Source organism: Stylophora pistillata, chromosome 3 (genome assembly GCF_964205215.1).
Source record: "Stylophora pistillata chromosome 3, jaStyPist1.2, whole genome shotgun sequence".
Classification (NCBI taxonomy): domain Eukaryota; kingdom Metazoa; phylum Cnidaria; class Anthozoa; order Scleractinia; family Pocilloporidae; genus Stylophora; species Stylophora pistillata.
The window spans coordinates 32,891,900-32,904,884 of record NC_142521.1 but is presented as its reverse complement, the minus strand read 5'-3'; the positions used below and the strand labels follow the sequence as shown (position 1 = coordinate 32,904,884).

Below are 12,985 nucleotides of genomic sequence, written 5' to 3'. Positions count from 1 at the left end.
GCGAGGATCGTGCATCATACGTATAATTAGCCAATAATCATAATCATAATGGTACACCTCAGCTTGAGTTCTTGCAACGTTATGGTTCAATCTTGTGACAACAACGGGCTTAAACACTTGGAACTTTAAGAAATTGCTTTTTCTAGCAAAGTCGTTCACTCTTAATTGTTTTTCGCTTTCGCATCCCACATACTTACCATAATCACTTCATTGTTTCTAATGCATCGTGTTCATCCCAGTCAATTATATTTCTCACACTTGGTGCCATAGTTACAACCAAAATTTACGTAAACAAAGCCGTATGGGGCCCGAGGAAATTCGGGTTTCATTAATTGTTCGCCAATGTCCACAAAAAGCCGATGTATTTTTGTTGAGCGTTAAGAAATTGAGATTTTTCCAAAAAGGTATTTGAAAATCTTAGTCCATACCTAGATAGATTCTTCCCGCTAATTCAGGGTTGATAAGTAAAAAGGAGAAACGAAGCAAAAAGAAAAGAAATCGGTAAAGCAATGGGGCATTTAAAATGCACGATTTTGGATGCCAAGAAAGGTACGTGTAATCTATTCACGTCCTATAGTCCTATACTTGCCTCTATAAAGTATCTTGTCATTGTAAACCAACACACTGAACTTTTATCAGAAGTTTATCTCGTATCTAAAAAAAAAATTGTTGAAATATACTATTTAATGTTTCATTGATTCGTAACGCAATATCATGGAAATAATTGTTGAAGGAGAAGAACTTTTGCCTTTCTTTGTCGTAGCTCTTCCTCTGTCGCTAATCGTCAAGATATGCATTTTTAACGCCTTCCCATCTACGGCAAATGGTGACAGCTCTTCGGGTAGGTATTAAAAGCTTAAAGTCTACCACACTGAAAGAAAATTACATTTCATTTAAACTGTAGTCCCCAGGTAAGACTTCCTTTCTGACTTGAAATTTATTTGTGAGTGTGCGAATGTTTTTTCTACCTCCTTCGAAGCGGAAACTTGTCTTCTAAAACGTCTTCGCCCTAAGATTGACGATTTGTCAGAATTTATCAAAATTCATTTTTAAATTCACAGCTGCCTGAGTAGCACATTGATCAAAATGTTAATTTAGAGATGTATTTTTTGCTTTTGAAAATAACATTTTTTTCCAACAGGTTATGTTCGTTTCCACTTTTTGAACTAAAACCTTCCCTAAGGTTTCTTCGTTTTCTAAATCTTAACTGGGGCAGTTTTTTAGTTGAACTCAACGAGTCAGGAAACGATTGATAGGAAGGAATTGAATACCAAAATTACACTAATTTAAAATTCTCTTTACTGAATCAATGCCATAAGAAACTAATGGATCGCGAAATTAACTGTGGAAAGCACTCAAAATAAGGCATCTGTGAATTCGGCGCAGCGGAGCAGTTTCAGTATTCACTTCACTTCATAGAATTACAGAACATTTCAACCAAAAAGGAACGCGGTATATGAGTTGATTGGCAAAAAATTGCCAAATCAGAAAAAAAAAAAAAAAAACTGCAAAAGATACGCTTGACCAAGTTCTTACAACTGCTCGGTAAGTTGAATAATTTACTTCAATTAGGATGCCCTCGCCTTTCGCAAAATCCTTTTTCGAATCTCAACATTTGCTTATACTATTGAAAATTAATTAAGTGTTAAAAGAAATTGGCCCGTGGTAAGATATTTTACATCCATACCATGATTTTTCACTCAAGATACGTGGACAGAATTTAATCATCATTTCATGTCATGTCAAGAGCAAAAGTTTCATGACGCACGCGACGGTATAACAATTTTTGTGTCATCATTTATGGGTAAAATGCTTAAGCATTCAATGGTTTGATAAGATATGTTTGTACAAACATTGAAAATTGCTGACCTTATTTTAATTAAAGTTTGACAGATTCGCTTTCATATTTGCACAAATCTCAATAAAGGTTTGGCAAAATTCGGACTACCTTGGTAACGCAGAATTTTTAATGAATATGGATAGCATATCAATAAGTAATGCGAAGTAAACTATTGCGAGAGGCAAACTTTATGTCGCGATGAAAAGCTCTCCAGTTTGAACCAAATCCGCTAGTTTCAGAGAAATAGGTGTCACATAAAACCATCGCTAGAAATACAAGAGATATCGGCATTCATTTAATTCGCTTCGAAATCTGTTTTAGACACTTGGAATTTACAAATCTTTTCTATACTGCTTTCGGAGGAGTCATTGTGAAGTTTAAAAAAACGTATCTGAATAGTCACCCAACTCTATACTGCCACCCTGAAATTGTGAGCGTTTTCTCTTATTTTATTGCATAAATCTTTAAAGAAAGTATTTCCTTGCACTCGGTTTCAACCCAGCCAAGCTCGTAGATAACACCAATTAAAATGGACGACAAGAATTTCAACCAAACTTCAATCTACCACTTCTTCTCGCATAAAGCAAAGAAATAAAATGAATTTGATGCTTGCCATGATGAAACTCAAACTTGGATTGACGAGAGCTTACGCAATAAATTGGCTTTTACTACCTCCTGAGCAATGATGAAAGAAATGAAAGGCCAGCTGTGAATTCACTAGAGGTCGAAATAATCCTAATTTCAAAGGAAAAATTGTGCTGACAAACAGTATGTAATGAAACTAAGTTCTCTAAAGTACCGAATCAATTCGAAGAAGCATCGCCATTGAATCTACCACGCGGTGCTCCAGAAAGTAATCGGTTCTTGTTCAAAAAGTATTCCCATTTTTATTACACCGTGGTTGCTTCTCTAATTGCCGCTGTAATTTGGCTCCAGAAGTTGTCACATGACGACCATTCTTAGACCGCCCTCTTATGACTTTGTTATGGTTTCAGAAGAAAACAAAGAAACAGAAAATTTATGAGGTGGTAATACTTTAAAATATGCAAAGTATTCTGAGAAGCACCTTCTTGACAGGTCAAAGTAATCACGGAACTCTGATCCATCACATGGAAAAGCGCTGTGCTGGCTATATTTTCTGACGAAAACGAACAAAATTGTCGAGCGAATTATCAAGAATGAACTCAAATGCCTAGCGAAGAATAAAAAATATTTCGAACAAAATACAGTTTTGTAGCATATTAATTTTTAACGCGTTTGAATGATTTCGTTGGAGGCTTCCATATCGAATCGCGCCGGGAAATGAAGGACATCCCAGGGAATCCGTTTTGCAGGTGGCTAGCATGGCAACGTGGCTCATAAACAAATTTGAAATCGTCTCCATGAAGTGACTTCCAATTAGTACTCAAACTAAACCCTTATGAAATGACAACACAGGGCGTTAAAAAAAGAAACCCTGTGTTCAAGTGCCCGTTTCTAGAAAAACTGCTTTAAAGGGCTCGAGAAGCAGATTTTGTTTCTATGTCGAGATTTTAACAGATCTTTAACTAAAAAAATTAGATCTCGCGAAAAAGAAAGGGGGATGGACTGGTGCTGAGATAGGACTCGTATTCATTCCATAAAGTTATTGCGGGAATGCAGGACTTTCGAGAAACGAACATATCGAATACCTAGTACAATCTCCCACGCTATTTCCTAGACAAATGGTCCTTTGCAGCCGTAAGGTGCAAGGCCATGGCTCCTGGTGGGGCAAAAATATTCGAAGAAATTTTTGTCATATCTTTCAGTCTCTTCCTTTATTTTATATTATCTTTCGAACTTTTGGCTACTAAAAGGTTCGTCTTCACGAAATGACAAACAAAATCAAAGAAAATAAGGGAACATCGTCCTTTCGTTGTTTTTTTCAGTTTTCGAGTCATTTGCAAGACCCATGCCTCCTTGATTGAAAATTCTGAACGAATCTGGGGACTGGGGAGAGTGCCAAATTTCAGGAGCTCCGGCGAAGAAACTATAGCTCTCGCTTTGTTTCTCCTGCCCCCTAGTCAAAAAATTTCAAGTTACGGCCATGAGGTGTATACTCAATAGCAGAAAAAATAAGTCGTCAAATAAAATTATTTGTTTTGAGCTCAATATATAACAAATCTAAGATGGCCGCTACAGAAAAAAAAAAGTATCGAGGCCCGCGGTCTCGAACGGCCGATCACAAAAGAGTGGAAAAACGAGTGATATTTCAACAAATCCTTCTTTTTATGAGGTGTATGACTCCATGTAGGGACTGTGTATGAGGTGTATGTCTCCACGCAGGGACTGTGTATGAGATGTATGACTCCACGTAAGGACTTTTTATGAGGTATATGAGTTCAAGCAGGATTCCGCTTAAGAATGGAAATCTGGAGAACTCTGTCTGAACTGATAAACTTGTCCTTTTTTTAGTGAGTTACTCCATGTCTAAAGGAAAATTTTCTGCGATCACTGATTCAATCCATTGGTCAGTCAATGGGTCGGTCAATGAATATTACACTGCTGACATTATGAATGTTACAGGTACAATGTCCCACGTCATGAGCAACTCTGTCCCAGTCTCCTCTTCGCCTATGCTGCCACCACACTGTTACCATGTATGCAAATGCAACTATTTCGCTGGTGAGTAGTGGAGAAATACAACTGAAAGACAACGATGGAATCCAAATTCAGTTTTTCTTCTAATAATTCGACCAAAATGATCTGTTTTAAGTGAGTTATTTATGGAAAAGAAATGCCAACTGTTGTTACAAAGTGGACCTGTTGCCTTAGGGAGAGAGTTTAAGAAAGTAACATTTTACTGTATTTGATGTTAAAAAACTCTAATGGACTGAAACATTTACACATAACAAGGTTCTTAGAATTCATAGAAAACCGTAAACAGTTGAGATAAAGAAATTGGAGGATTAACCGATACGTAAAACAATATTGCGAATGCAGCAGAGAAGAGGAGCGCGAAAAGACTCGTAATAAATGGAAAATTGTATATTAAGTTGTGTTGGAGACTGTATTAAGCAATGCCGTTCTCCTCACAATAGAAGCGTGTAATATCCACCATGCGAAAGTATTAACAATTAATTTCTTTTATTAAAGGATATGCCACTTCTTCCAAGATGTACAACATGTCGTCAATGCCCTCCCCAGTTCATTACAAAATGTCTTCAGGGTCCATGAGTGTATCACTTCACGTGAACCCTTCCCCATCTGGTTCAGGTATGGCGTACACGCAGAGCGCAAACATCACGCCAGTGAGCAACTCTTCGACTCCATGGCTCGCACCGAATTCTTCAGTGTTTGAGCCTTTTTATTGTCCAAATGTGCCTTGTTGGGTGGAGATTGAGTGCATGAACCGTGAGTAAAACTTATTATAATTCTAGTTTGGAATTCCTGCCTCTAAACTCTTCAGGAATGAAAATGAGCATTACATTCTGTAGATTATATAGCTTTTATTTCATTTGAGTAGATCTTAACGATGCCTTTTTGGTCAATTTTCAGATAACCATAGCATCTCTAATCTGAAATATACCTGGGAACTTTCTGACAATTCTTTATCCTTTTTAGACATCAAAGTTTCAATTGAAGGCAATGGTTTATGCACTAGTGTGTATTTCAAACCTACCGACTAGCAAAAATACTTGTTGTATTCGTCTTTGTATCCATCTCAGTTTCTAAGACTTTGTCTTTTATATAGTGATGACTCTGATTTCCACCACAAACCAGAGTCAAAGTGCCAGTTTTTCGATAAACGTGGATACCCTGATTCTGTCGTTCAAGCGGGCTACCACCGCGCCCAACTTATTAATCGACATTCAGCACTACAAACGTCATTAAAGGAAGATTCCAACCGCATTCCATTCACTCTCACGTTTCACCCTCACAACAACTCAATTAAATCCATCATTCTTAAAAACTTTCAATTACTTCAAAACGATCCAGAGACAAGCACTCTCTTTTCGCAGCCCCCGCTCATTTCATTGAAACGCGACAAAAACATGGGCAATTTTTTGGTCAGAAGTTCTCTTCAGACTAATTACCAACAAGACACTTTTAAATGCGCTCGTACACGATGCAAAACGTGTCCTTTCATTCACAACACTGAAAAAATATCGGGACCCAAACGATCCATTAAAATCAACGATCACTACACGTGGATCTCCACCAATGTAATCCATTGCATAATTTGCACTTATTGCAAAAAAATTTACATCGGCGAAACGGGCAGAAGACTTGGTAATCGATTCCGACAACACTTTCGCGATGTGGAGAGGAATGACAAGGACACATCGAAACCAGTCGCTAGACTCTTCAATTTACCTAATCATTCTAAGCAACATATGGAAATCTGCGGTCTTTCCTTACACTTAGGTAGCACGGAAAGCCGTAAAACTATTGAAAAAAAGCTCATCTTTCAAACCGGCAGTCTAAATCCCACAGGTATTATCGAACGCTTTTCATTCCACTAATTTATTCGTGTTTTTCTCGTTGCCATGTTCTCACCAAAAACGTAGCTCCATTTTCTGCCTTTAAAAGCGCACACAACCCATAATTCCTCTATTCGCTCCGACGAAAGGCCAGCGCTCGAAATGTCAGCTTTTAAAATCGTAACGGTGGCCAATTTACCATTTCAACTTTGTTTATATATTCAAAGCATCTCTTTAGAAGACGTCTTATGTATCAACATCATCCATTCCACCCACAAATTGTCCAGGGGAACTTGATTGCGATGTTAGGTGCTACATTAAGTGTAGGAAAAGCAGAAAATATTGCGTTTTGGACGGTTGACAATTAATATTTTGGTTATTTGATGGTTGGCGGTTTTACTCGGCATTGAGACCCTCATCCATGCCTATCTTGCAAAGTTTTTTTCCGTTATTTGTATATAACAATCTTTTACGGTGGTTTTCTTTGTTTTATTCATTCGCTTGGCAGCTTCGTGGCAGAGTTTTTCTATGCGCTAAACTCGCAATTTGGATCATTTAAAACCGAACTGAACGGCAAGTTCGTAATTAGTAACGAACTGGTTAGCATTCAGCCGTGGCTGGCAGTGGGGCAAAAATATTCGAAGAAATTTTTGTCATATCTTTCAGTCTCTTCCTTTATTTTATATAACCTTTCGAACTTTTCGCTACCAAAAGGTTCGTCTTCACGAAATGACAAACAAAAGCAAAGCCAATACAAGGAAAATCGTCCTTTCGTGGTTCATTTTAGTTCTCCAGTCATTTGCAAGACCCACGCCTCCTTGATTGAAAATTCTGAACGCATCTGGGGACTGGGGAGAGTGCCAAACTCCATGAGCTCGGGCGAGGAAACTTTAGCTCTCGCATCGTTGTTTCTCCTGCGCCCTAGTCAAAAATTTCAAGTCACGGCCATGAGGTGTATACTCAATAGCAGAACGTTTGAATAAACAGGAATAAGTCGTCAAATAAGATTATTTATTTCGAGCTCTAAACATAACAAATCTAAGATGGCCGCTACAGGAAAAAAAAAAAATTATCGAAGCCCGCGGTCTCCAGCGGAAGACCACAAAAGGGTGGGTAAACGAGTAACAATTCAACAAATCCTTCTTTTTATGAGGTGTATTACTCCACGTAAGGACTGTGTATGAGGTGTATGAGTTCAAGCAGGATTCCACTGAAGAATAGAAATCTGGAGTACTCTATCTAAATTGATAAACTTGTCCTTTTTTTCAGTGAGTTACTCCATGTCTAAAGGAAACTTTTCTACGGTCACTGATTCAATCCATTGGTCAGTCAATGGGTCGGTCAATGAATATTACACTGCTGACATTATGAATGTTTCAGGTACAATGTCCCACGTCATGAGCAACTCTGTCCCAGTCTCCTCTTCGCCTATGCTGCCACCACACTGTTACCATGTATGCAAATGCAACTATTTCGCTGGTGAGTAGTGGAGAAATACAACTGAAAGACAACGATAGAATCCAAATTCAGTTTTCCTCCTAATAATTCTACCAAAATGATCTGTTTTAAGTGAGTTATTTATGGAAAAGAAATGCCAACTGTTGTTACAAAGTGGACCTGTTGCCTTAGGGAGAGAGTTTAAGAAAGTAACATTTTACTGTATTTGGTGTTAAAAAACTCTAATGGACTGAAACATTTACACATAACAAGGTTCTTAGAATTCATAGAAAACCGTAAACAGTTGAGATAAAGAAATTGGAGGATTAACCGATACGTAAAACAATATTGCGAATGCAGCAGAGAAGGGGAGCGCGAAAAGACTCGTAATAAATGGAAAATTGTATATTAAGTTGTGTTGGAGACTGTATCAAGCAATGCCGTTCTCCTCACAATAGAAGCGTGTAATATCCACCATGCGAAAGTATTAACAATTAATTTCTTTTATTAAAGGATATGCCACTTCTTCCAAGATGTACAACATGTCGTCAATGCCCTCCCCAGTTCATTACAACATGTCTTCAGGGTCCATGAGTGTATCACCTCACGTGAACCCCTCCCCATCTGGTTCAGGTATGGCGTACACGCAGAGCGTAAACATCACGCCAGTGAGCAACTCTTCGACTCCATGGCTCGCACCGAATTCTTCAGTGTTTGAGCCTTTTTATTGTCCAAATGTGCCTTGTTGGGTGGAGATTGAGTGCATGAACCGTGAGTAAAACTTATTATAATTCTAGTTTGGAATTCCTGTCTCTAAACTCTTCAGGAATGAAAATGAGCTTTACATTCTGTAAATTATACAGCTTTTATGTCATTGGAGTAGATCTTAACTAAGCTTTTTTGGTCAATCTTCAGATACCCATAGCATCTCTAAAACGTCTTATGTCTCAACATCATCCGTTCCACCAACAGATTGTCCAGGGAAACTTGACTGCAAAGGTAGGTGCTGCATTAAGTGTAGCAAAAGGTGCCACCAATATCGACAATATGTTACGCCAACCCGTAAGCTGCCTATGTAGTTTATACCTTTATACCAAACCACACATCTTGAGATTATACTTCTTCATGACGATAAGCTACATTTGAACTAGGTTTGATGAGTGGTCTTCCATGCTTATCTTACATATTTTCTCCTGTAGCTGATGTATGTAACAATCTTCATGGTGCTTTTTTTTTGTTTTGTTTTATTCACTGGTAGCGCGGTCCAAGAGTACAGTTATACGTGATGCAATGAGCATATCAAACAGTGCCACAACTATTTATTTTGTTATACCAACCTTTAGGCCGCCTATGTAATTTATAACTTTATGCCATATTACACATCTTGTAATCATACATATTCATGACGATAGGCTATGTATAACCTACATTTGATAGGTGGTCATCCATGAGGGTCTCAATAGGAGGGAAGGGGGTTAAGTCGAGGTTGACAGTTGAAAGTAAGCCCTTTTGACGGTTGACGGTTAAATTTTAGGTCATTTGACGGTTATGACGGTTAATTTTTGGAAATGTCGCCTATAAAACAAACCAGACGCGCGAATTTGGCTGTAATTTTTCATGATGACGCATTTGTAAAGAACTGTTAATTTATGACACCTTTTATTAATGAAGTGAGACCTTTATTTAAGTGTCTTTGGGCTTAACCTAAGAAGACTAATTAGGGACACTATAATTAAAATACACTTATAAAAATTGTATATTTACACGAAAATGAGTAAAATTTAAAGCTTAGAAAGCTAAAATATTCCTATTGACTACAAAGATTACAGCAATGCTGTGATTAATTACAATCTCGTCTAGGTTCAGTTTTCTTCTTTTGTTTATGAAAACACATAAATTTGGTGAATCCCTTTGATTATTAGTGAGTTTTGTCCACAAAAACGGCCCGAGATATCTGACAGAGTGCTTGCCTTAGCAAATAGTTTCAAAACGTGGTAATACAAAGTCACTATTCCGTAGCGAATGTGTAGAGCCTTTGCGAACAAATAATTCAGAAACGCAGTCGCGTACAAGACCATGTTTGACTTCGTACATAAGTGCTGTGATATCCTGAAGCCGTCCATTATATAAAGGGGGCATATCAGCACACCTTAGGAGTTCTTCATACGTAGCAGAGTGGGATTTATAAGTAACCCTTAGGGCTCGTTCTTGTAATCGTTCTAACTTTCTTTTGTCCGATAATTTGCAAAAATGTCAGGTTAGATGGCAGTAAGTTAAATATGGCAGTATAAAAGATTTATACAATAGTAGCTTGGCCTTGCAGGGTATTAGCTCAATTGGGAGAGCGCCGGACTGCCGTGCGGGAGGTCGAGAGTTCAATACCGGCCGGACCAACACTCAGGGTCTTAAAATTAACTGAGAAGAATATGCTTCCTTTCTCAACATCAAGAAATGGTTAGATATTCTAGTCTTCTCGGATAGGGACGAATAAATGGAGGTCCCGTCTCCTGCAGGGTTAGGGGTAGGAGACGTTAATTTCCCACGCACGAGATTACTGTGTGATGGATGTCCTCCCCTGGGGTGGGATGGGTGGGAAAAGGTGAGGTCGTTACATGGACTAAAGCGGCTGCCAGAGGCGCCTGATAATGCTGACGTCCGATCTCAACCTTAGTAAATATTATTGTAAGCGCATTGAGATTCTTAAATGCGTATTAAGAACGTTCATTATTATTATTATTATTATTATTATTATTAAGTTCCGAAGACGTGAGAGTACTCCAACTTTCTGGCTTACCTTGGTACATAATTTGCTAATATGCTCAGTAAAGTTGAGATTTTCATCTATATGAACTCCTAGTAGTTTGATTGGTTCTGTGTTTGCATTAGCTAGATCGTTTATACTCAGCATTTTGTCGCTCTTATCTTTATCGAGTTTTCGTGGATTGATGTTTAGAGACTGAAACTTGTCTGGATTGGCCAGTAGAAATTTTTTCGAATACCATGACAGTGCTTTCTAGCCCTGTGTTTTCATTCTGCATCGTACTATTTCATGTTCCCTTCCTTTGACGTACATTTGATGGTCATCAGCATACATTGTTAAATTTACGTCTTTGACATGAGCTGACATATCGTTCTGGTAGATGTTCCATAGTAAGGGACCGAAAGACGATCCTTGAGGGCATCCCCGTTCCATCGTTATCCAGTCGCTAGTAGCATCACACATTTTTACTCGGTTTAGTCTGTCCGGAAAAAATGATCCCATAACGTTAAGTGATCGTCCTCCAAATCCATAAGCCTCTAGTTTCTTCACCGTCAGAGAGTGGCTGAGAGAATCGAAGGCCTTACTCATATCTGTAGATAGTACTGATACCAGTTGCTTACTATCAAGAGCCTGCTTCCAGTCATCAATAAGCAAGGTTGTCTCGCAACTATGTCTTTTTCTGTAAGCTGTCATTCTGTAGTACAAAGTTTCTTCATAATGGCTTGTCACCTGATTGCTCAACAGGAGTTCAAATATCTTGTTGATAGCTATTAGGGAGGAGATAGGGCGATAATTTCTAGCGTCCTGTCCATCTCCCTTCGTTTTACGACACCGGAAGTGTTCCCCCACCGGAAGTCAGTTCTGTCGCTGACCAGTTTTACTCCCTACTAGCAGTTTTTAAAAGGACTTGCATAAATGTATTTTTATGATATATCAAGGATTTTAGTTATAAATAGCAGAACTTGATCCCAATTAAGGCAATCGTTTAGTTCTTAATTAAGGATATCTGAGAGATTTGACGATTGACGGTAAAATCGGTGCATTTTTGACGGTTGGCAATAAATATTTTGGCCATTTGACGATTGACGGTTGACCCCATTGAGATCTTCATCCATGCCTATCTTGCAAATTTTTTTTCCTTTATTTGTAAATAAAAATCTTCACGGTGGTTTTCTTTGTTTAATTCATTCGCTTAGCGACTTCGTGGCAGAGTTTTCTATGCGCTAATCTCGCAATTTGGATTATTTAAATCCGAACTGAACTCCAAGTTCGTGATGAATAACGAACTGTTTCGCATTCAGCCAGTGGAAGATTTTTCTGCATAAGTATATTTCGTTGTAAACAATGCCGGATGAAAATGATGTGTATTTTCTTTCTTTTAGGTGTTTGTGATGGTAGCGCGGTCTTAGACTGCAATGGTACGTGATGCAGTAAGCATATTACACAGTGCCACAACTATTCATTTTGTTATACCAACCTATAGGCTGCCTATGTAATTCAAAACTTTATTCCATATTACACGTCTTATGATTATACGTCTTCGTGACGATAGGTCATGTATAGCCTACGTTTGATGGGTGGTCTTCCATGCTTATCTTGCAAAGTTTTTTCCCTATCTTTGTTTATAACAACCTTCACGGTGGTTTTCTTTGTTTCATTCATTCGCTTGCCGGCTTCGTGGCAGAGTTGTCTAAGCGCTAATCTCGCAATTTGGATTATCTAAACCCGAACTGAATGCCTAGTTCGTGATAAATAACGAACTGTTTCGCATTCAGCCAGTGGAAGATTTTTCTGCATAAGTATATTTCGTTGTAAACAATGCCGGATGAAAATGATGTGTATTTTCTTTCTTTTAGGTGTTTGTGATGGTAGCGCGGTCTTAGACTGCAATGGTACGTGATGCAGTAAGCATATTACACAGTGCCACAACTATTCATTTTGTTATACCAACCTATAGGCTGCCTATGTAATTCAAAACTTTATTCCATATTACACGTCTTATGATTATACGTCTTCGTGACGATAGGTTATGTATAGCCTACGTTTGATGGGTGGTCTTCCATGCTTATCTTGCAAAGTTTTTTCCCTATCTTTGTTTATAACAACCTTCACGGTGGTTTTCTTTGTTTCATTCATTCGCTTGCCGGGTTCGTGGCAGAGTTGTCTAAGCGCTAATCTCGCAATTTGGATTATCTAAACCCGAACTGAACGCCAAGTTCGTGATGAATAACGAACTGTTTCGCATTCAGCCAGTGGAAGATTTTTCTGCATAAGTATATTTCGTTGTAAACAATGCCGGATGAAAATGACGTGTCTTTTCTTTCTTTTAGGTGTTTGTGATGGTAGCGCGGTCTTAGACTGCAATGGTACGTGATGCAGTAAGCATATTACACAGTGCCACAACTATTCATTTTGTTATACCAACCTATAGGCTGCCTATGTAATTCAAAACTTTATTCCATATTACACGTCTTATGATTATACGTCTTCGTGACGATAGGTTAT

At 38.3% G+C, this 12,985-nt stretch overlaps 1 protein-coding gene and 1 pseudogene across 8 annotated transcripts in view; both read left to right on the top strand.

The window, feature by feature from the left end:
• The first annotated feature begins 344 nt into the window (after positions 1–344).
• The window catches only part of LOC111331585 (uncharacterized), a 31,150-nt gene continuing 18,509 nt past the window's right edge, over positions 345–12,985 (top strand). For 3 of the 8 annotated variants that reach the window (XM_088753786.1, XM_088753785.1, XM_088753783.1), the window contains exons 1-8: positions 346–549; positions 764–841; positions 4,385–4,483; positions 4,955–5,212; positions 7,663–7,761; positions 8,233–8,490; positions 8,635–8,718; positions 11,863–11,898. In XM_088753786.1, the coding sequence (XP_088609912.1) occupies positions 510–549; positions 764–841; positions 4,385–4,483; positions 4,955–5,212; positions 7,663–7,761; positions 8,233–8,490; positions 8,635–8,718; positions 11,863–11,898 (952 nt within the window). In that variant the 5' untranslated portion in view covers positions 346–509. Of the gene's footprint in view, positions 550–763; positions 842–4,273; positions 4,484–4,954; positions 5,213–7,662; positions 7,762–8,232; positions 8,491–8,634; positions 8,719–11,862; positions 11,899–12,336; positions 12,373–12,810; positions 12,847–12,985 lie in introns of all 8 variants that reach the window. The other 5 variants (XM_088753782.1, XM_088753781.1, XM_088753779.1 and 2 more) reach the window with 4 other exon arrangements.
• On the top strand, positions 5,276–6,351 carry LOC148735695 (uncharacterized; annotated as a pseudogene).